The sequence below is a fragment of the Procambarus clarkii genome, chromosome 41 (genome assembly GCF_040958095.1).
Source record: "Procambarus clarkii isolate CNS0578487 chromosome 41, FALCON_Pclarkii_2.0, whole genome shotgun sequence".
NCBI classification, from domain to species: domain Eukaryota; kingdom Metazoa; phylum Arthropoda; class Malacostraca; order Decapoda; family Cambaridae; genus Procambarus; species Procambarus clarkii.
Window position 1 is genome coordinate 12,764,718 of NC_091190.1, and position 23,937 is coordinate 12,788,654.

The 23,937-nt window shown below is 42.4% G+C and overlaps 1 protein-coding gene across 2 annotated transcripts in view; it reads right to left on the reverse strand.

Moving 5' to 3' along the window:
* The window catches only part of LOC123761053 (uncharacterized), a 181,914-nt gene extending 167,452 nt beyond the window's left edge, over positions 1-14,462 (reverse strand). For both annotated transcript variants that reach the window (XM_045746921.2, XM_045746920.2), the window contains exon 1: positions 14,044-14,462. In XM_045746921.2, coding sequence (XP_045602877.2) covers positions 14,044-14,447 — 404 coding nt within the window. In that variant the 5' untranslated portion in view covers positions 14,448-14,462. The remainder of the gene's footprint in view (positions 1-14,043) is intronic.
* Between the last annotated feature and the right edge of the window lie 9,475 nt (positions 14,463-23,937).

Consider the following 23,937-nt stretch of genomic DNA (forward strand, 5'->3'; position numbering starts at 1 on the left):
TTTCCTCCGCTTAACTTTCAGGCACGATGTGACCCAGGGAACATGTTCCCAAGACGAGTCAAGGGTGAGGCGTGACTGGTCCCAGTGCGGCGCGCGGGCGGGTGAGGAGGTGGACGGTTAGGGGTGTGAGGGCCCCCGAGACGATCACCAGGACTGGGGTTTACCTAGAAACGATTCCAAAAGCTCCTACATCCAAGCATACCTAGAATCAATCTTTAACGGACTTTATAAAATAATTTACGACAACTACAACAATTTCGCCGATATTACACACACACACACATACATATATAATAGGGGTGATAAAAGAAAATATTAGTGTTCGGTGAGGATCCACAAGGTCTTCTCTGAATACATTTTATTTTCTTCTTCGAGGCTATGGGTCCCTACAATTCCACCAAAATTGGTGGAATTATCTATCTATCTATCTATCTATCTATCTATCTATCTATATATATATATATATATATATATATATATATATATATATATATATATATATATATATATATATATATATATATGGGAAAATAGGCCAGGAGCCAGTACATTAGGCATCCGACGGTTAGAAAGGTTGAGGTCCAAGAGCTAAGAGCTGGATCTTGCAGGCACAAAGTGTAAATACAATGAAACAACATGGGCGAATAGACCCGGGTGGGCTCTAACAGAATCCGGTTTTAGCAAGAAGTAGGAGAAAATCACACTAGGAAAAACTTTTCTTTGTGTGACGATGTGTGGGATTCCCGGGTGGGGATGTTTTATAGTTGGTAACTGACGGCAATAATTCAAGAAAAAATTGAAGCTCCAGCTATGGGTGTTCGACTAACATTTGTTTAACATTACATATTTTATTCCTTTCTCGGGAGATAAACGAGGCTGTCAATTACCCCCAACAGCGTGACTGGTCTCAAGTATTGACGTCATCTGGCCTGTGGGTCTAGAATCACCACCATAGCCCGGACGAGTAGGCTAAAAAAAAGTATATGCTCATTTCGTCTGGATATATGTGAACCGGATTAGGTTTTTACAAGCCGAGATTCTCTTGAATATCCCAGTGCAAAATATAGCAGTATCAGTTACAAGATGAACCAAAAGAAAACAAGTATAACTAATACAATTATGACATTAGTGAGGATTTGGAAGCCATGAAAACAACAGGAAAAACACAAAACAGACCCTTGGATGGCAGCAGCCTCAAATCATCCTCTTTGAACTTGGACAACTAACCAAACTTGGATGAATTTAACATCCTAGGATTTGGCCGGTTGCCAAGATATGAAGCGTTTTAACTATAATACTTCCTATCCCATGTGTGCGGAAGGGCGAATTCTCCAACACACAGTTATGCCATGGCACGCTTTGTAAAATGTAAAATGAACACTATAAGGTCCACAACACGATTGCAGCGTTCTTCATAGCGCTGTTAACAAACCTGTTTGAGTGTACATCGCGTGCTAGGTGAAGACAAGGTGGGGATCTCTTCGGAGCCACGAATTGTTCAACTCTGGTAGCCTACGGCGCTCCAACTTGTTTATTTAACGCAAGCATCCCACATGAGTACATTACAGTTTTAATGTACTCGTGTACATTAAATTAGAGCACATCTATGTGCTCTTGCAGTAGTTTATATAAGATTATCAAGTGCGTGTCGTGGCATAGACTAGCACTATGTAGTGGAAGAGCTCCTCCTTTAGAAACGTGATTCGCGGCACGCTGTGCTTCTTAGTAAATAACGATGATATTGATTTAAGCCACTTGATACCAATTTATAGCTAAATTATGTTGTCTAGAATTCTATTTATGTCATGCAGAAGACTGATCGTGTTCTGTGCTCCGAAGAACAAAAGCTTCTTCTGTTCTAAACTTCTACGAAACACGTTAATTCTAACGCAAAATCAATTTGGCAAAGCTGTTTACCTGTGAACGGTGGCCTATAGGCCCACGTAGCCATCACAACCAGTTTGACCAAGTAACTCCAGCAGAAACCTGTAAATTCCCTCTTGAAACATTTAGACTCCACTCTATTAGTAGAATTCGCTATCTTACAGTTAAGAAGCACAATAGAACAACTATTACAACAACAAGAAAGATGCAAAAGCTCGATGGAGCCTTAACACTACGGTGTATTTAGTTTCACAATAGCACTATAATTGTGATGGTGTGGTCCATAAGTCAACAGACGGTACATTGAGTGTGAGGACAGTTTGCACCCAAAAGAAGAAAAATTAAAAGCTTCATTATGCTAGAGAGCGCTTTGGAGTAGTAGGGGGAGGATGGGCGGGGAGGAGAAAGCAATTGCTTGCTTCAGGCACGTCGGCAGTGTTAATGGTGTTACTACCTCCTGCCTGCTCATCACCACGCATTCTCTCATAATGCAACCCGTTCTCGCACTCTTACAGGGTAAAACTAAAATATTCACAATAAATTAATATGTCACATATGCAAGTATTTAATAAGTCAATATTGACTATACGAAAGTGCGAGAACGGGTTGCATAATGAACCTCCAGGCACCCACCACTCCCACAGTATTTGATATAAAAGTAGGTGTTCTCGAAAAGTTCATTGTCCTCTCTATACTGCTTTCTTAAACTTGCCCCTCTTATAAACATTGATTAAGCCTAACTCACCTTATATTGTTAGCTTAGGCCTACTCACCTGATTATAAATAGCAGTATCTCAAGAGATTAGTTAGTTTATGGAATGATCAATGAAATAGCCTAGTCTAAGCTTGTCTAGGCTACTATCGTAATTAATAGTATATTTGATTTGTTCATTTGATACATCACGCTATTGTGATTTTTGTGTGTAATAGTACACAAAAACTTTTAAAGGGTGAATGGACTAATAACTCGCAAAAAAATTACCTTTGCAATGGCCTATTCATTGTTGTTAAACAGCATAGTCTTCAAGGCTTTATACTGTATTACCCAAACCCGGATAACCAAAACGAGTCTGTGTGGCTGAGTGCCAGTTTACTATCGTATTGCAACACACATATTATGTTGCGTTCAGTTTTGGTACAGTAGGCCTACGTATTGTACATTTCCAAATAGTTTACAATCCAGTATGGGTAGTATAGTTTACAATCCAGTATGGGCCTCACCACCCGCCAGGGAACACATTCCTACCCACCACAGACACACTTTTTTAGTGTGTTTAGTTTAGTGTGGAGTTAGTCAGCTGTCACGGGCTGCTTCCTGGGGTGTAAGTGTGAGGTGTGGACAAAAAAAAAGTAGTTAGTAAACAGTTGATTGACAGTTGAGAGGCGGGCCGAAAGAGCAAAGCTCAACCCCCGCAAGCACAACTAGGTGAATACACACACGCCCCATGCACCATCCCACGCTAACTGTACCACAAAAACGAATATAAAATACAGTGAACCCCAAAAATTAGGCTTATGGAATTATCGATACAATAAAAATAGGATTTGACTAAAAACCTAAACATTATTCAGCCTAGCGACTCACCAGAACCGAGTTCAGTTAGCCTACATATGTTTTTTTTTTAACAGACCCATTCACAACAGACACAAGTGCCTGTTTAAGAAGGTTTAAGAAAGTTTTGGGCAAGTTTAAGAAAGCAGTATGAAGAGCACACAAGGAGATAAGAACAAAAAGTAAAAATAATAAGGTTTGCATCCAAAGAAAGAATAGATGTTATCAGATAGCCTAAGGCTAGGCTATGTATGAAATTTAATCAAGATTTATTCCGGAAACCAGAGTGCAGAATCTAAAATAATAATGCTAGGAGTGAGGAGAAAGTGAGAAGGTCGAATTCGTGTCAGCGTCTGAAGAAAATTAGCAATGTTAATATAGGAATAATGAAAGCTGGAGCCTATTCGAGTCCCCGGCTCCGCTAACGGTCGTTGACTGCCGGCCTACATCGACTAGGCTGTTAGACCTGAAACTACTTTGAGTGCTACAAACAAGTAAAATGGTGTTATGGGCCTAAAGAAGGAGCGAGATATATCATATAATATATTCGTGCAAGTTCAACATTTACGGAGAATTAGCCAGAGAATTATTTACATATTTGAAAGTAAAAAATTTCACTAGAGCAAGAGACAAAGAAAAATTACAAAATGAGGTAACATCCAGCAGAAGGAACACCGTAGCAAAGATGGTGTAGCTAATAAGGGAAACTGTGTAGTGAGAGGAGGTACACAGGGTACTGTGAGGAGAGGTACAGAGGGTACTGTGAGGAGAGGTACACAGGGTATTGTGAAGGGACGTACACAGGATATTGTGAAGGGACGTACACAGGGTATTGTGAGGTGGTAAGCCTACACAGAGTATTGTCAGAGGAGAAAGACACGGGAACGAACAACAGGGTAGAGAAATGAGAAACCTCTGTCAGCGGAAGTGAGAAGAGAAAACGTGATGACAGAGAGACAGAAAGTATGAAGACCTCGCTGAAGGGAGGAGAGAGAGAGAGAGAGATGGATGACAAGGCAATGAACGCCAGACAAAAATTATTACAACAATAATAATAATTATATTATTAGCATCCCTTCCAGTAAGCCACACACACACACACACACACACACACACACATATATATATATATATGTATATATATATATATATATATATATATATATATATATATATATATATATATATATGGCTGATATATAAATACATAAATATATATGAAACATACATATATTAATTGAATAATTACTATTCACAGACATTTGTTTCGTTGTAATTTATTAGACGCGATATAAATTGCTGAGATGCTAGAAATAATGGTTATGGTGGCAATATTGAGGGGAGGGAAGGGTCATTGTGGAAGGGGGAGGGAGGGGGGGGGTGTTAATTGTAGGAGAGAGGGGAGGGTGTGGGCGGGGGCAGGGCGGGGGTAGCAGGAGAGGGGGTTAACCCGGCGTGCAAACATCGTAAATCCTGCCGGAAAAAATCACCCAGGGAGCAGGTAGAGTCAGTTCTAGCCCACCCCCAAACACACACACACACACACACACACACACACACACACACACACACACACACACACACACACACACACACACACACACACACTATCCCAGTTTTCTTGATAGCTTTCCTGGAGAAAATATGAAGGTGGGGAACCAGTCATACGGCGATCTTCAGCTTTCTTCGTCGAATATATATACAACAGAATTTCACATTTGTGCATTCTCAGATTACCTTCGCCCTAGCGGTCAGAAGGAGGAAATTAAAGTGACGCAAAGAATGTTTCCATCATTGAAGGCGGGAAAGCGAGAGGAAGGTAGGTCATATGTTCTCCAATGTTCTAATTCCTGAAATATTCCGTAAAATATGCTTTTAAAAAAATTCTGCAAACTCCTATGACGTCAAAGAACTCGGTGACATTTTGCAACCCAATTACACAAGGTATGACGCTATACGTCTCTTCCCATTAACTGTGCGTTGTCATATGACATTAAGCATGTCTACTGACATATAACATAAAGCATGTCTACTGTCATATGACATAAAGCATGTCTACTGATGCGTCTTCAGGGCTCAACCCGTCACCAACTTGTTTGGCCGAAATAACTCAAAACCTCAGATATAACTTAACATTAATCTACACGAATTTATACATCCTAATATAAATAAATTTTCCCTGACAGTACTTCACGGTGAGTGAGGGGGGGGGGGGGGGATGTGAGGCAAGCAAGTTATATCATGACTGACTACGGCGTCCCAACACCACTCACCATCACCACCATCACCCACACAACACCTAAACTCTCTAACCTACACACACACAACAACTACACTCCCCCTCACACCACCTACATTATCCTTACAGCATCTACACAACAACCTACACCTCCACTACCCCACACAATGCCTACACTACCCCCACACAATACCTACACTATCTGTATAGCACTTTACCCACGCAACTACACTACCAACTCAACATCCACACTATAAAGTACCAACACAACGCCCACACTCTTCCCTCGTGTCTGACACAGGTGTGAGATACCACAAGTTGCAGGTGGAACTTATCAATGCGAGTGAATGGGACAGGTGATGACGGTGTTCATTCGTAATGGACGTGCTAGTACTCACCTAGCTGTACTCATCTAGTTGTTACGTTAGGTGAGTGTGCATGTGTGTATTTACTATTTGCATTTACTATTTGTGTCTGCAAAATCGAAATATTAGCTCTTGGACCCCGCCTTTCTAACCAATCTATTTCTCCTCTATTATGTCTACTACATATGCTTCTCGCTAAAACACATACACATCCCCAGGAAGCAGCCCGTGGCAGTTGTCAAACTCCCAGGTACCTATTTCCTGCTAGATGAACAGGTGAATCAGGGTGAAAGAAACTGAACCCATTTGTTTCTGCCATCGGCGGGGATCGATCCCCGGACCCTAGTGTACTCAGCCAATTGTGCTTGCGGGGGTTGAGCTCTGGCTCTTTGGTCCCGCCTCTCAACCGTCAATGAACAGGTGTACAGGTTCCTGAGCCTATTGGGCTCTATCATATCTACACTTGAAACTGTGTATGGAGTCAGCCTCCACCACATCACTTCCTAATGCATTCCATTTGTCAACCACTCTGACACTCTGTGTGTGTATGTGTGTATGTGTGTATGTGTGTGTGTGTGTGTGTGTGTGTGTGTGTGTGTGTGTGTGTGTGTGTGTGTGTGTGTGTGTGTGTGTGTGTGTGTGTGTGTGTGTGTGTGTGTGTGCGTGTGTGTTAACCAACTAAGGGAATGTTGCTCAGCCAGCTGTGGGTGTGTGTTAACCAGGTGTAAGCTGGTGAGTGTCAAGGAAACCTGGGTTTATGTGTGTCAGTCATCCAGGGAGGGTCATCCACGGGGAGTAAGGCCTAAAATCCGGGCTGCGAGTGGCCGACAGGTAGGCTAAGACTAATCAAGACATTGAGCGCACCTTATCGGTGTGAGGCGCCTGCCAGCCTGCTCCCGCCACCACCCACGTGTTGTCAGGGCAAATCTGCCACTCTGGGATAAATGTCAAAGGCAAAAATAACTGGAAACGTAAAATAAGAAAGTGGGAGAGAAACCCAGAAGGTAAAGCGAGGTAACAGCTGTCACGTCGGGAAAGGAGAAAGGTGAGATAAAGATGTGGGGGGAGGGAAAGGTAGAGAAGAAGGGGAGAGAGGAGAGTAAAGTGAGAGATTAAGTAGAGGACAACACAGGAGGAGAGTTTTTCCCCACTTCTTTCCCACGAGCTCTGTACAAGGTAGTTACTAGAGCTATACTCACTGATACGGAAAGACAATTTAACTCTACTGTTAATGAGAATTAGGTAAAAGATAATGATTTTCTACGAAAAATTATTTTCCAGCTTTGTTTGCGTGTGTACTACCCTGGTTGTACTTGTTTTTCTCCCTCTCATTCTCTCTCACTCTCTCTCTCTCTCTCTCTCTCTCTCTCTCTCTCTCTCTCTCTCTCTCTCTCTCTCTCTCTCTCTCTCTCTCTCTCTCTCTCACACACGTTTGTTTTCGCGCGGGCGAGCAGATATAGAAATGACACCAGCATGAGGGAGGTGTGCCAGGCGGGCTTGCTCACACTTGCCGACCAGCTGTACCTGTGTCCCGCACCCACATGCACCACCACCTCTACGGCACTCACCGCCACATGAACCTTTATACCATAACAACACAACATCATGGATAAAATAGAACCATCTCACACCAATGACTGAATATTCTGTTATATATATATATATATATATATATATATATATATATATATATATATATATATATATATATATATATATATATATACGTTGGTGATTAAGTTGTACATTCTTAAAAAGCCACTAACACGCCATGATTGTACGAGTCCTGCCCACTACACAGACATTCTATTAACCCCAGTGATGTGCTTTCTGAACTCTCAAGACTAACCAGCTACGTGCAGGTGTGACTACACTTGGTGCTACACCACTAAATATACAAATAAATCTATATTTATGAAACATAATGTGTGCCCAAAGTAGGAGAGCACACGTTTGGGGCTAAACTCCACCCACAAGATGACACACATGTATGTCTGTGTGTCATAGACCATTCAGGGTCGGCTCCAGTGTCACTCTTTAAAACATATCGGTATTTATGGTGACCCTCGTCATAAAATTTTCATGAAATCAGAAATCTGTGTTTTTTGTAGTTTTTCAAAAAAATATTCAGTGTTTCGTAAATATATGCCTCTTCGTCTCCCGTGATGTTATTTACATGTTCTGATCTGGAACCAGTCCCTCTAATATTTCCATTGTGTAGTTTATTATTTATCTCTCGCCTGCACTCTAGACAATATTCATTTAAAGATTTTAATCGGTCACAATAATTTGGATGTTTTATTGAGTGGATTCTAGCAGTAAATGATGTTTGCGCGCTCTCCAGGTCAGCAATTTATCCAGCTATGCATGGGGCTGTTAGTGTGCAACAATATTCCACCCAAAAAAGCACTAGTGACTTGAAGAATCTCATCATTGGAATGGCATCCCTTGTTTGAAAGGTTCTTGTTATCCAACCTGTTTTTTCTTGCTGTTGTGGCAGCTACTTTGTTGTGTTCTGTAAAAGTAAGGTCTTCTGATATGATTACTCCCAGATCATTCACATTGCTCTTTCGTTCTATAGTGTGATTTGACTGTATTTTATATGTGGTTTCCATCCAGTAAATATATCAATGGTACGTGAAATATTTTATAGTTTTGCTATTGAACTACTGAAAAACTAGAAGCTTGTTATAACCTTTATCATAACATTTTACTAATAATGAAATAATAAAGTACTATTTTATTATATGCATATGTTTTACCCAATAAGTAAACAGTGTATGGCATCAGGGTCCGCAATATCTTTGAAGTTAGTTTGGCAAGGATGCTTTTGCCATCTCTAAAATAGTGATTCTTGCAGCTGAAACTCTTACCATGAATGTACAAATAGGCCTACCTGTATACCATACTTAAACCTTCCCAATCCCCCCCTCCCCACCTCGAGGGCCAGCCGCGGTCAGACTTCCAGGGCGACAACTTTGTCTGCGGTGCCCTCAACAAGAGCCAAGATAAATCAATTGTAGCTTGCTGTGGGATTGTATCACGGTTGACATCCTCAGCAAAATACAGTAATACGAAGGCCCCCTCGCCACCAGCTGCTTGTCATCACTGCTGACCATACAGCTGCCACAACTGTTTCCTGACGTCCAAGCCGGGGTTAAGCCCCCACGTGCTGTTATGGTGATTTACTCCAAGCCTTTGTCCTGCTCCACAGATCCATCGTAGCTAACGAGTCAGGTCACGACCTAAGCTGCCCTCATCCAGCCCACTTGTCGACGGGGTATATAGGCCTATGGTGTTTCGCCTTTCGCACCAAAGAATAATGAACAACAATTCCCGGATAAATTATGATAATCCCAAAAGAAAACCTTCAAATGGGGCAGATACATCTTAACGTGTATTATCGATTGCCTATAATGAGAACGATTCGATATAACTATTTCTATATTCAGATAATATATAAATTTCCATATACAGTTATCACAATTTTTGTTTTGCATTTATAATATATTGATGTAGACAAATGGGTTAGTCAATCCGGCTGATACCAACTCGCCACACATATATTATGTAATAAATATGCATACGCACAAGATAAGGTCAAAATAAAAAACAAAAAAAACATCAAGCCCAACCCATGTGGAACTGAGGAAAATGTATAAGCTGGTTCGCATTTTAACTGAATGGCCAAGTCTGTGATGGAAAATAATCAAAACAACAAATTTACGTCCTTTGTTGAAAAATGTTATATAATACGTGTCAATATATAAGTCAATAGTATGACTCTTATCTTTATATACTCAGAATTGTTATATAATAAATGTGTGACGAATTGCCAGAAAGTGTGGCGAGTTGGTGTGCGCAGAATCGGCCTAGATGGAGATAAAGGACAGGCCTTAGAATGTCTCACATCCTCGTAGGCACGAATAGGTAAGCACACAACGGCCATTTCATGAAAATTAGCTATGTGTCAGGAGTGTGGCCAGCGCTCTGTGGTCCCCGACCCCGCGGAGCGTGGTCCCAGACCATTGCCCCCGGGGAGCCTTCAAACTCCCCCTCCTTCCCCACGAATAGTCACCCCGGGAAACCTGGATCATCCCTCTCCCATCTCCCGTTGAGCGTGACCTTTTACCACTATTCCAGTGAACTTTCCCGCCTCGTTTAGCGTATCCGGAGGGTCCTAGATCAGTCCCTTCCTCTATATGGCGTGACCGGAGGAACTTACATTATATCCCGTACCCTGTATAGCGTGACTCCAAGACCCTGAACAATATCTGCTAAGTAGCGTGGCTCCAGGAACACCGATCACCACTTCCACTCCACAATAGTGTGACTAGTGGAACCTGCAAAGTCCTTGTCACCTCTAACAGCGCAACTTAAGGAGTCTGGGTCATCACACTAGGCTAACAATACATCATCATCTCTACATAGCAGACGGTTCATTCAAGAAAATTCACAACCACTCTGCACCACAAGCCTATCTTATGTGATCAAGTTTAATATACACTAACTTAGGCCTTAACTCGGAATGTCTTAGCCTTAAAAACAGTCTAAATATTAGATATCGTTACTTCCCTGTTCGCCCATTTAAACACCCTACAGTAATTAGGGACCTAGATATAAAACAATTATCGAATCCTGTTCTAAGGAATATGTGACCCATTCTTAGCTGTCAATAAAATTCTTCATTGTAAATTAAACCCCTCAAATATATACCTTCTCGAATTAACTTTGATGTAAATTGTAATTGTACCTAAAATACCAGAGCGAGGAGTCACTACGGTACACACAAATTATTTGGTAAGTAAAATTCTGAAATGTGATTTAGAGATGTTTTTAAAACATAAACAAAAAGTAGGATGAAGTCATTTCCGCGAGTGGGTGGTGCCCCTGAGCATGTCATGAACGATCACGAGGGGGGGGGGGGGGTGTCGCAGCAGGAAGCACCTGATACAAAACCCTGTGTTAGTAAAGGTAATCGTGCAGCCCTAATGCGGATCACAACAGTTAGTGCCGCCACCCCCAATATTAGTGTAAACAATCACTCACTTGCCACAAAAAGGTTAAAGAGGTGGGAGGGAGGTGCATGACTTCCTTTTCCCCTCCACAAGTACTAGACGTAACTAGAAACGGAATTATATCTCATAATCCTAGAAGTAACAGAGGGAATATAATCATACCATACACGATACTGAGGGGAATAAACAACGTGGGAAAGGATAGCCTCATTAAATTGAAAGTAAAAGACGATATAGGTGGAAGCTGGAAACGCAAATGACTGGAAGAAATATTGTTTCCCATGGTCGTACACAGGAAGCCTATTATGTATATCGAGGTCCCCCATAGGCCAACTATTTATCACCGGTGTGCAACCCACCACTGTTGCATAATTCCCGGGTACCTATTTTCTGTTAGTTGAAAAGAGGCATCGGATGAAAGGAGAACGTGCCCAACGTTTCTGTAATGATGCGCGAATCAAACCCAAGGCTATTCGTTTTTGAACTGACTGCCCAAACTACGGCGCTAGAGGAAATATTCGTGTCCTGTACGAGTTGTCAACAAGTGCAATACACTGAAAGAAGTTGTAGAAGCCAACTCCATCCATTGGTAAAGTTTTAACGTCAAGAACGTTAAATTAAACGCAACAGGTACAACAAGGCTATAGGCGGGTCATTAAGAACTAGACCTCACCCGTTGTCAGTTAGGTAAACACACACCCACACAACGCATACACACACACCCACACAACGCATACACACACACCCACACAATGCATACACACACACCCACACAACGCATACACACACACCCACACAACGCATACACCCACACCCACACAACGCATACACACCCACACAACGCATACACACACACCCACACAACGCATACACACACACCCACACAACGCATACACACACACCCACACAACGCATACACACACACCCACACAACGCATACACACACACCCACACAACGCATACACACACACCCACACAACGCATACACACACACCCACATGCATTCCCGCAACACATACACCAACACAATTCGCGCCCACACGCATTCCCGCAAAACATACACATGCACCTACACAAGCGCGCACACAACGCGCGCACTCACACACACCTCTCTAAACGTTCACCCCCTACAACAACCTTGACTTGCCACACTCACGCCTCGCCCACCACCCCATCTCACTCGCCACCATCTCAAGCCTGCCCTTATTACCACACCTGCATTTATTATCATTATATTAGACCACAGAGCCCAAGAGTTCTTACAAGATTTATCCAACTGATCATTATTTTCATATAAAAAGGAGAATGAGTAGTTATTATATGTAGATACAAACTCAACAGCACGGCCAGATGTGCATACTACCCTTCAGGTTCGAGTACACGAGCTTATCATCTGTGGGAGAGCTTGACTGCCGGTCACTTCCAGACGACAGCCTCTGCTGCGAGTGGGAGTCGTCGCCTGGCTCCGAAGGAATGAAGAAAGGCTTGCTGGGGCATCGTTGACGCCAGGTGACATTAACAACATAACACGGCAAGATAATCGCTCAGTATGGCCGCCAGCAGAACTATAACCACCTCTTGATCTTTGGGGAGACCTTGTAGCCCTTCTTTTATGACACTCAATGTGTTACGAGACATTCACTGACATATTAAAGCTGCTACCCTGCACTAAACATGGATCCATGCCATTTACAGACATACGCGTGCGCATCAATCATCCTGTTGGGTTCAAGGTGGGGTCTAAGATAAGATCTAATAAATTATACACGTAATGGGAAACGCACATTTTCCTCTGGTTAACTGAGTGAGTGGTAGTGACCCCAGTGATGCCCTATGACAATATAAAAATATAAATATTGACCCAGAGGTCCTGGAAGTGGATGTCAGGTCAGGGCAAACTGGCTCTGTGGGCGGGAATGGGTCATGGTGGTGTCGCAACTCTAAGCATAGTACTTTCACCAGGCGGCCGTCCAAAAGCTCACGACCCCCACACACACACACCTGGCCCACTCTACGTTGCTCGTTGCAGTCCTGCTAATGCATAATGCTCCTCACGTATAGCACACTAGTTGTATGTTGAGCCACCAACGCTGGCTTGCATCAAAGATGAATTTTGTTCTCGTGTGACATTGCATCGCAACAATCTACTATACTGAAAATAGTAAGTTGTACCTACTATACTAAAAAAATAGTGCCATTATCATTGACCATCAAGATATGTTCAAGGCCACGTTCCAAGCGGCTACTTGCGTTACAATTGTAATTGGCAAGATGAGCGGCGAGATTCCATGGTGTTCCCGCCATCATTACGTCACTGATCACATCAACACGAAACTTTCAGCCCCTCAGCCCGTCACAACAACACTGATCTTCCCAGTCCTCAGCATGTACAGCAGCACGGATCTTCCCAACTCTCAGCATGTCAACTGCCACAGCAACACGGATCTTCCCAGTCCTCAGCATGTCAACTGCCACAGCAACACGGATCTTCCCAACTCTCAGCATGTCAACTGCCACAGCAACACGGATCTTCCCAGTCCTCAGCATGTCAACTGCCACAGCAACACGGATCTTCCCAACTCTCAGCATGTCATTTGCCAAAGCAATACTGATCTTCCCGGCTCAGCGTGAATGTCACTTGCCGTCCTCAGCACGTCAGTCCGAGTCTAAGCGGACTCGGTCCTTCATCTTGAATACAAAAAAATGTTCGTTCTCTGTCGATTGTCGTAACTGATAAAATAATTATATACTGTTTGTATAGCTTGATTTTGCCCATAACGTGGAATACCTAAGTCGTGTGCCAACTCGCTCGTTAATTAGGAACGTTATCACAACCTCCTTGAAGGACAATATCCTTGCTCCTGGGGAGAGTACACACATTCACAGATAACATTCACAGACATGTTACGCCTCAACAACCCTGTGTCACCCCCCAACAAAAAAAGCACTAAGTATTTGTTATGACTGCACGAGCATTCAACTCACCAAGACTTGCGTTGTCCTTCTAAGGTCTGATGCTGGGCGACGGTATACCCGAAGTGGGATTTTGGCGAACCCTTCTTGACGATGGGAATCCTTGGTTCTAGATTAAATGTGAAAACCACGGTAAACGCACACACACACAGGAAAATCACGATTAATCGACAGGGGACCGCCATGGCGAGCAGCGTATCCCGACTCCTCCACTTCCCAACACCAACTGGCCGTGGTCTCCGGGGTGAGGGTTGCCGCGCATCACCGGACTCCTCCGCCGACGTCCACAAACTTCTCGGAAGGCGCTCGGCCCAAGAAATAAACGAACTATGACGAAATGTTCCTCTGCGGTGCAGCCAATGTATAAATATGTATGCATCAGTTACAAGAAGTGTATAATCTTTCAAGTGAAGCATTGTCGTATAATGTAAATAGTTAAAATAATTTCTTGTTAAATGAGTGCGTTTGTGGTGATGTTCATCGCGCGTGAAAATAGTCCCCGACTATATTTTCACGGTGTGAGATAATAGCGCGTGCGTGAGCTTAATGGTGATGTTTTAGCTCGGTGAGGTTTTCTGGGCGAATGAACAGTATGAGGTTTGGTTTAGTTGAAGTTACACATCGATATTTCCTCGTTTAACTATAAGAGGATGGAGATGCCAAACGAAGCATGTGGTTGGTTCCTGTAACTTTTATACAGCTGCTGCCACTCATAGCTACTGCGACTTTTGCTACTTCTTCTACCGCTACTACTCTGTGATATTACGACTATTGCTATTCATTCCTAATACAACTAGGAATGGCTGCTGCTTCTCATTGCTATTGCGGATCATTGGTGCTGGGGCTGTTAGTATTCATTGGTAGAACGGCTATTACTACTCATTGCTGGGGCGGCTATTACTACTTATAATTTTACCTAGAAATTATTTAAATGTTATCAAACCTCTCATTTTTCTGACCTTTCATCCGTTTTATCACCAGGGTGACGAAGCCTAAGCACCCCGCTTAGCCTAAGCACATTAACATTTTTTTTATTATTTACCATTCCTACATTTTTAAGTTTATTCTGTTGATGAAACACTACTATCATGAACAGCACTGTTTACTGGCCTCTAGTGCATTATGCAGCAAAATGCTCCTTAGCTTAGTAATGAATAATGAACAATAGACAATAAAGTATATTCTCCTCTAGTTAATTTTACGCTGCTTTTGAGGCTTCGCTAATCATTAATAGTTATTTTCCTATTTTCAATTTTGTTTGCCTAAATATTATAAAACAGTTATTTTATATATTTTATATTACCTCTCAATTCATCAAGGTCACCTATATTAATGACGCTATAATTAATATATATACCAATAAACACACATGTGTTAGGCTTCAGGTAGGAAACTGGCGCTCATATATTGTACTCGTAATTTGGTTCCTTTTTTCAGCTTGTGTTTATATATCTCAAAAACAAAATGGCAACAATTGGAAACTGGGTGATACAGACGAGCCTATTATTATATGAACATATATCTTGTTACTCTCCAGTTATCACGTATTTTATCACATCATGAAACAAGTGTTCGTATTTTCAATGCTATTGGCAGTTATGTTACCGGTATAAATTAATGTAAAAAACAAAATACATAACAGTATCAACATATTTATCTTAACATGTCTCATGTCCAGGTTCTCTACATGCACATTCCAAATAGTACCCTAATTCCCACTACATCCATTAATATCTACATCTATACAATATAATGTCTGTCTGTTCGAGAATGGAGGCCAGATGTTTAAGGCTAGTCTCACCAAACTTTTCAGGATGATACATGGGTGGTAAGGGGACTGTCATAGAAGAAGGACTGTCTAGGAAGCATCGACTGCTATCAAGTCTGAAATAATGGTTTTGTTCTTCAGAGTTTTTGAACAGTTTTCAGCTGTTCATCATACTGCATATTCTGAGAGAGAGAGAGAGAGAGAGAGAGAGAGAGAGAGAGAGAGAGAGAGAGAGAGAGAGAGAGAGAGAGAGAGAGAGAGAGAGAGAGAGAGAGAGAGAGAGAGAGAGAGGAGAGAGAGAGAGAGAGAGAGAGAGAGAGAGAGAGAGAGAGAGAGAGAGAGAGAGAGAGAGAGAGAGAGAGAGAGAGAGAGAGAGAGAGAGAGAGAGAGAGACAGAGAGACAGAGAGAGAGAGAGAGAGAGAGAGAGAGAGAGAGAGAGAGAGAGAGAGAGAGAGAGAGAGAGAGAGAGAGAGGAAGGAATAGGGTAGGAGAAGGAAGGGAGGGGCAGAGGGAATGAGAAATGAGAGAATGGAAAGAGGAGAGGAAGGAGAGAAAGAGGAGATAGAGGGGGAAAGAAAGGGACAGGGAGGAGAGAGAGGGGGAAAGAAAGGGACAGGGAGGAGAGAGGAAAGAGGTAGGGAAAGGAGAAGAGATGGGGGATAGACCCGGCCTGAGACACCTCCAAGGAGAACGTGAGGTGGGAGGAGAGAATGCCAAGGTCGCTTCACCTCGGCCTAAGCCCCCTCCATCACCCCCACCCAGCACGAGGGCTGCACAGGCTGGACCTGCAGGTTCTGGAGGTGCGTGTGGCTGGAGGTGCGTGTGGCTAGGAGGTGTGGCTGGAAGGTGCTGGGGGCGAGGTGTGGTGCTCTACAGTAATGGTAACTCAGCACTCATTGTATCTCATCTTCAGCGGAGATCAAAATAATTGAGCTTTACCGGGGTACCCGGCCATATGGTTATTACAGGGAATGAACTGGAAGACACAGCATCAAAAATAGACATTATCACTTGTAGTCTATCATCAAGAGCCAGACCAATTTTGTTTAATTATTGCCCCGAAGGGCGAGTTTATTGGGCAGCGTTCATCATCTTGTGAGTGAAAACGCCAGTGGAGCAACAGGTACAACACCCCAATATAATAAAAACAATATTTCCATCCAGTAATGAACAATGTTACACATAAATATTGGAATGATAGCTGGTTAGTTGCAACCAATATACAATTACGTAATTTTAACAATGATTTAACCCCATGACCTTCCTCATATAAATTAAATAGGAAATGGGAGACATGGGTAGCCTAATAGCAGCCTTCTTACGACCTACACGAAGTATCCCGAACGGATACAAGTCACATCGTATACAAGACGATTCGCCAGCGGATTTGGAAGCTTACTTAACCTAACCTAGCTCAACCCAACCTAACCCAAACCAACCTAACCTACCCAACTGCGCCAAATACATCTTAACCTAAGCTAATACAGCCTAGCATAACACTATATACGCTTTTAACGAACAGAAAACGAGCTTCGTCGAATCGTCTCGTGTTCGAAACAACCTGTCTCTCTCTTGAGATGATGATTGATTGATTTCAATCATCATCTCAAGGGGGACTGGTTATTTCCCCTCATCCCCTCCCGAACTTGGTGGACATAATCGTGCCCCCTTGATGTCTCCACCACACTGTCTCGCTCACACTTGAGAGCGAAGACACTCAGACACTTCGTCGCCTCAGACGACGAAACTCAATCCCCTCAAGCATAACTAGGTGAGTACAGGCCCTCAATATACGTCTAGGTCTGACCCTTAATAGTTCAATTGCGAAGGGAAATTTGCCCAGCTGCTGGCAACTGCGCTACAAAACTGGGGATGAAGCACAAGACAACACACCAGTATCATTGAGAAGCCTTTCTTGTAAAACACAGTATTCAATACACACAGTATATCGAGGTGGTATATGACTTTTCAGCATGCAGGGTAAGAAAGGTGGTGATGCAATGATGCACACACCTTCCATGCATGAAGCTATATATCTGGAGGGATAGCATGGTTCTTATTCTATAGAGGTGGTTTAAGCCCATTCTCTCAAATGTTTTACAAATGCAGCAAGTAAGGGAAATTGGGCGGAAAGCATTCTCTTGATTTGTCTTGGGAATTGGAATGATTATACTGTTGGTCCAAGAGATGGGAAGTTTCTCAGTAACATAGCTGATATTATACAGCTCAAGGAGGGGATTTCCTGGTACTAAAGGAAGCAAACGAAATGTGTGTCATAAGTGATACCATCCTCACCGGGGGATGTGGCTTTACATTTGTTTAGGACCGAAAATAGTTCAGTAAATGCACGTTGCATTCATCTTCCTTGTGGAGCATGAAGTCAACGAGTCTTTCTCGATCTCCGTGACCAGAATTTAATCTGAATTGTGTGTCTGGGGGAAGATTATCGAAGCAAGAGGTGGTTGCCCAAGTATCGACTAGCTTGTTTGTTCTGTGTAGAGGGTGAGAGTGTGACAACAATGTATCTGTTGATAACCCTAAAATAATACTATTAAAGTATATGCTGTTTAAGATTCGTTACTTGGAACAAAAATTTCCAAGTAGCACGGGCTATAGTGAGCCCCTAGTGGACTTACCTGGCACAGGAGCGGGGTAGTAACTTGACTAAAGTATAGTATGTACTTTAACTTTAAATTTTATATATAAGTAATATATAAAGTATAATATGTACTTTATCTTTATCTATAAATAAAATAAAATAAAATGTGCTGTGTTATGGAAGGGTGAATATAGGTTTGATATTGTTATGATCTAGTTTGGGTTTAGGGGAAGACTGGATTTAGTAATTGAATAGCGTTTAATGTGATGTGGTAATTGCAGAAATAAACTATAAATAAATGTGGTTACTATGATCGAGATACCTTATTTTTCAATAGTAATTAAATATTTATCCATTGACGGCGTCCGTTTTTTCTTATGGAATCATTCCTTGGTGGGATGTTATTGGGGGAACCTCGTTGTTCTGGCTGGAGCGAGTGATGTATTTATCACTCAGAATTCGTTAATAAGCTTCGAAATGGAAGAATTTTATGAACACACATAAAGATTAGATGATTGTCTTTAATTTGCCGCTGATATTTACTGTTGGTTGAATGTACTAACACGTAATAACGACGAAATTCGTGGTTATAATGGGGGTTGTTGCCATATATCGACTGTTGCAATGGAGTGATCACTGTTTCACGGCAACGCAACGACAGGTTGCTCACCGAGTTAATTTGAAGTCTAGTTTCTTAGTTCGCTTGGCAATGGTACATTTATCTCTCTAGACAACAAGAATGTTTGTTTATATAATTGATTTAAACAATGGATGCACACGTTCATGTATATTAACTAATAAATTGCATATGGAATAGAGTCTAGTTTAATATACATGACATAAGTCCTCAGTCGTATCACACTATGGAGTCGTATCAATTACTAGCGTCCTTCTTATCTAGGCCTAGTTCTCTTACTTTTCAATTTTTATGGACTCTTCTGAGTCAAAGTTAAGTGTGTGTTCAGAGTTGGTCCCCATTATACAGCTTATTTAATTTATATTTTGTTTTTTTGCTGGGGTCTTCTTGTTTTTTTTTTATCTATAATATAATTTAGATAAATATTAATCACAGGGCAAAACACCAGCATTGAATGTAATGAATCGCCAATTATTGTGCGTCGGGTGAAAACGAGCACTATAGGCGATATGTTTTTATTATTTTAAATTATTAATAATAACATATTTGCAACTGCGAGTTGCAGGCTATGGTGTGTATGTGCAGGGATACGTGTTAGGCAGCCTTAATAACTATACTAGTATACCTCTTCTATGCAAGTAAGGGGCACATGCAGCCGAACATATTAATACGTAACTAAAGTACACAAGGCTAGAGAATTCATCCCTGTATTATGCATGCATACAAAGATCAACATCATTCCTCTGTTCTTGCTTAACCCCCAATGTATCTTCTTGTATATAAATAAATAAATAAAATCTCCGTAACCAGCATTTAATCTGAATTGTGTATCCGAGGGAAGATTATTAAAATTAGAAGTGGTTGCCCAAGCATCGACTAATTTGTTTGCTCTGTGTAGCCCACAAGATGGGTATTGGGTGCATAATAAATGAACTAAACTAATTCTTTGTAGAGGGCGAGGGTGTGACAACAATCTACCTGTTGGTAACCCTTAAATAATAAGATTAAAATATATACAATACAATACAATAATATACAGGAGATGCCCATAGGGCGAGCCTTGAAGTGGGGACAGCTGAAGAGAAGTCGGTGAGAGGAAACGCTGAAGTTGTAGAGAAAAGTGCCCAGCTGCGTGTCTTAAGTCGATGCTGAAACAACCCCTCAACTGGCTAGGCTTTGAGTCGGGGCATGAAGGCGGCAGTGGCAGTTCTTCTTCATTCTAGGTGGTGACAGTCTGTCTTCTGATGGTGCCTTCGTTCTTGAGTCTTCTTTCTTCTACTTCTTCTTGCTTCTGGTAATCATTTGATGATGTTTCTTGTACTCGACGAAGTCCTTGGGGAAAAGTTCGAGGTCCAGTGTGGATTCGTCACAGTCCCCAAGGATGACATCTGCTTTAATCCAGCAATCCTTCTTTTCTGGCTCAGTCTGCAAGTATTCTTCATAGCTCTTGTTGTATATACGGCTGGTGAGCCGTCTGTACTCAGGACATCCAGCTATAGTGTTCTAACGTTGTAGTTGTAGTTCCATGACTGCTTGAGAGTCACTAGTACTGTATATGCTGGTTCTGGGGGAGGTAAATGTTCTTCATTGTCAACAGAGGCAGTAGAGTTATCATCGGAAGACAAGTGGAGGTCTGCAGAAGCATCAGGTGTAGGTGCCGGTGAAGCTGGTGTAGCCACAGGTTCAACCGGATGGTTGGTCTGGAGTGACAGTGTGCAAAGACGTTGCAGGATCTGTAGCAGGTTGCAGAGATTGGGCGTCAGCCAACAGGAGACCCGCCAGTGCAGCTGGAGAGATGGTGATATCAGAGCCTGAAGTGGTATTAGTAGCTGAAATCATAGAGGTGGCAGTGGCTGGAGCTGTAGTTGTGAAGAGTTCCTCAGGAATTTTGAATGTTAACTGGCGTAGAGTATGTTTAGAATTCGTACGAATTCCTTGCAGTTCGTGCCTGCAATCATTTCAGCAGTGCGGATGAGTCCGAAGATAGTACTATGAGCGATGTTGGGGGACAGCAGCTGGTGTGGTGAAGGCTGGTTCGTTGATTGCCCAGAGAGAGGTGGTGGCTGTGGTGGCAGAGTGAGGTGGAGTCATTGAATGATTGGCGGACAGGGAGCGAGGCCCAACAATGGCTAGAAAGGCTGTGTAGAAGCTGCGCCCCCACCCGGAAGCGCAGGGAAGTTGGTGGCTTGCACGTTGAACGTTGATGGTTCACGACGAGTGGTGTTGGCTTGCCTGGCGTCAGACATCTTCTGTATTTCCGCACGTCTTCGAGGGCACCTTGGCAGAGAAGGCAGTATGGCCACCTTGGCAGAGAAGGCAATATGGCCACCTTGGCAGAGAAGGTAGTATGGCCACCTTGGTAGAGAAGGCATTTGAGGAAGTCGTTTGTGCATCGTTTGAAGTGGTGATTCTCGGCACACTTGCTGTACCGTTGGTCCTGAGATGGACATTGTTTCGTAAAGTGCTCGTAGCTATAGCACTGTCAAAGCCGGTAGTAGTGTTCTTTGCTGATTTGTCGGGGTGTGCAAACGATGCCGAAGCACCGGAAGCCGTTGGTAGTAGCAGAGGTAGCATCCTCAGGCGAGGTGAAGGTGACCTTCATGGTGGAGAGGTGGGTGTCCTGCACAGTAATGAACTTTACAGAGACAACAATCAAGGAAGGATTCTGTTCGTTTATGCTGGTGACAACGAGGGTGGCAGCTTTTTTTAGAGAGGAGGGTGCTCACTCTCCGGACAAACACCGTCCTGGCTGCGAGGTAGTGTCGTGGTGGGGTGAGGATCATGTCTGCCTCCTCGAGGGCAGTAAGGTTGGTGGGGTCAAATAGTCCCTGTACAGCTGTGGCACTGCTGAGCAACAGTTGAGGTCCTTCATCGTTGATGACGAAGTCCAGTGGTGCAACATTGGTTTTGGTGCTGATCAAATCCGAGATCTCTGACCAGGTAAGGGGTCCCTGTCCCCTCTAAATTGTACCTTGATCCGGTAGATCATGGTAGCTCAATTCGTTGCTGCCCAATGTTTACCCACCCAGCAGTATGGGAGCAAGAGAGCCTTGTCTAGAAATGTTGTTGTTATTATAGATTCAGCTACTCGGAACAAGTTCCAAGTATCACGGGCTATGGTGAGCCCGTAGTGGACTTACCTGGCACAGGAGCGATGCCCCTGGTCTGGTCTAGAGAGCTGCACTTTCAGTAAGAGGTCTCCCGTTTCTTACCTCTTACTGGGTATAATGCACCGGGATCAGGGTGGGTAGGGGGGGGGGAGGGGGGATCTAACCTCCTAACACAAAGTAATAAGTGTTTAAAATATGGTTGTTAAAGATATGCTACCACCTGGAACAAAGGGTTTCAGGGATATGGTGATCCTGTCTTTATCTTATTGTATATATATAAGTAAAATAAATAAAATGTGGTGTGTTATGGAAAGGTGAATATAGGTTTGATAGATAGTTATGCTCTAGTTTGGGTTTAGGGGAAGATTGGATTTGGTAATTGAATAGTGTTTAATATGATGTGGTAATAGTAGAAATAAACTATAAATAAAGGTGTTTATTATGATAGAGATACTTTATTTCTTAAAAATAAAATATTTACCCATTGATGGCGTCCGTTTTTTCTTATGGAATCATTCCTTGGTGGGATGTTATTGGGGAAACCTCGTTGTTCTGGCTGGAGCGAGTGATGTATATATCACTCAGAATTCGTTAATAAGCTTCGAAATGGAAGAATTTTATGAATACACATGAAGATTAGATGGTTATCTTTAATTTACTGTTGATATTTACCGTTGGTTGAATGTACTAACACGTAATAACGACGAAATTTGTGGTTGTAATGGGGGTTGTTGCCATATATCGACTGTTGCAATGGAGTGATCACTGTTTCACGGCAACGCAACGACAGGTTGCTCACCGAGAGTTAATTTGAAGTCTAGTTTCTTAGTTCGCTTGGCAATGGTACATTTACTTCTCTAGACAACAAGAACGTTTGTTTATGTAATTGATTTAAACAATGGATGCACACATTCATGTATATTAACTAATAAATTGGATATGGAATGAAGTCTAGTTTAATATACATGACAGTAGTCCTCAGCCGTATCACACTATGGAGTCCTATCAACACCACTTTTCATCATGGAAGACAATTTTCCGTGAAGCCCATTTATTATATTTTTACTGACTCATCAGAGTCACATTTAAGCTCTCAGTTCTGTGTGACAGTGAATACCAGCAATATCCTCACTTTAATGAGACTTTTGAAATACTCAGATGAGGCAAAATTGTCATTAAATTTGTCAATAAAGATGTTAATAATAAATAATATGTTCGGAGCTGTCCTCATTGTACAACTCATCTAATTTATAATGTTTTTTGCTGGGTTCTTCTTGTTTTTTTTTATCTGTAATATAATTTAGATATATATTAATCACATGGCAAAAAACAGCATTAAATGTAATGAAATAGCAATTATGTGAAATTAAAACAAACGGGTGAAAACAAACACCATAGGCGATATAAGTTTGTATTATTTTATATTATTAATAATAAAAAAATGCAACTGCAAGTTGCATTGAACGTTTTGCAACTGCAGTTGCTAGTAATTTGCAACTACGAGTTGCAGCCTATGGTGTGCATGTGCAGGGATACATGTTAAGCGGCTGTTGTTGTTGTTGTTATAGATTCAGCTACTCAGAACAAGTTCCAAGTAGCACGGGCTATGGTGAGCCCGTAACTTACCTGGCACAGGAGCGGGGCAAGTAGCATGGGCTAAGGTGAGCCTGTAACTTACCTGGCACAGGAGCGGGGCAAGTAGCACGGGCTATGGTGAGCTCGTAGTGGACTTACCTGGTACAGGAGCGGGGCAAGTAGCACGGGCTATGGTTAGCCTCGCCTCATCGATGT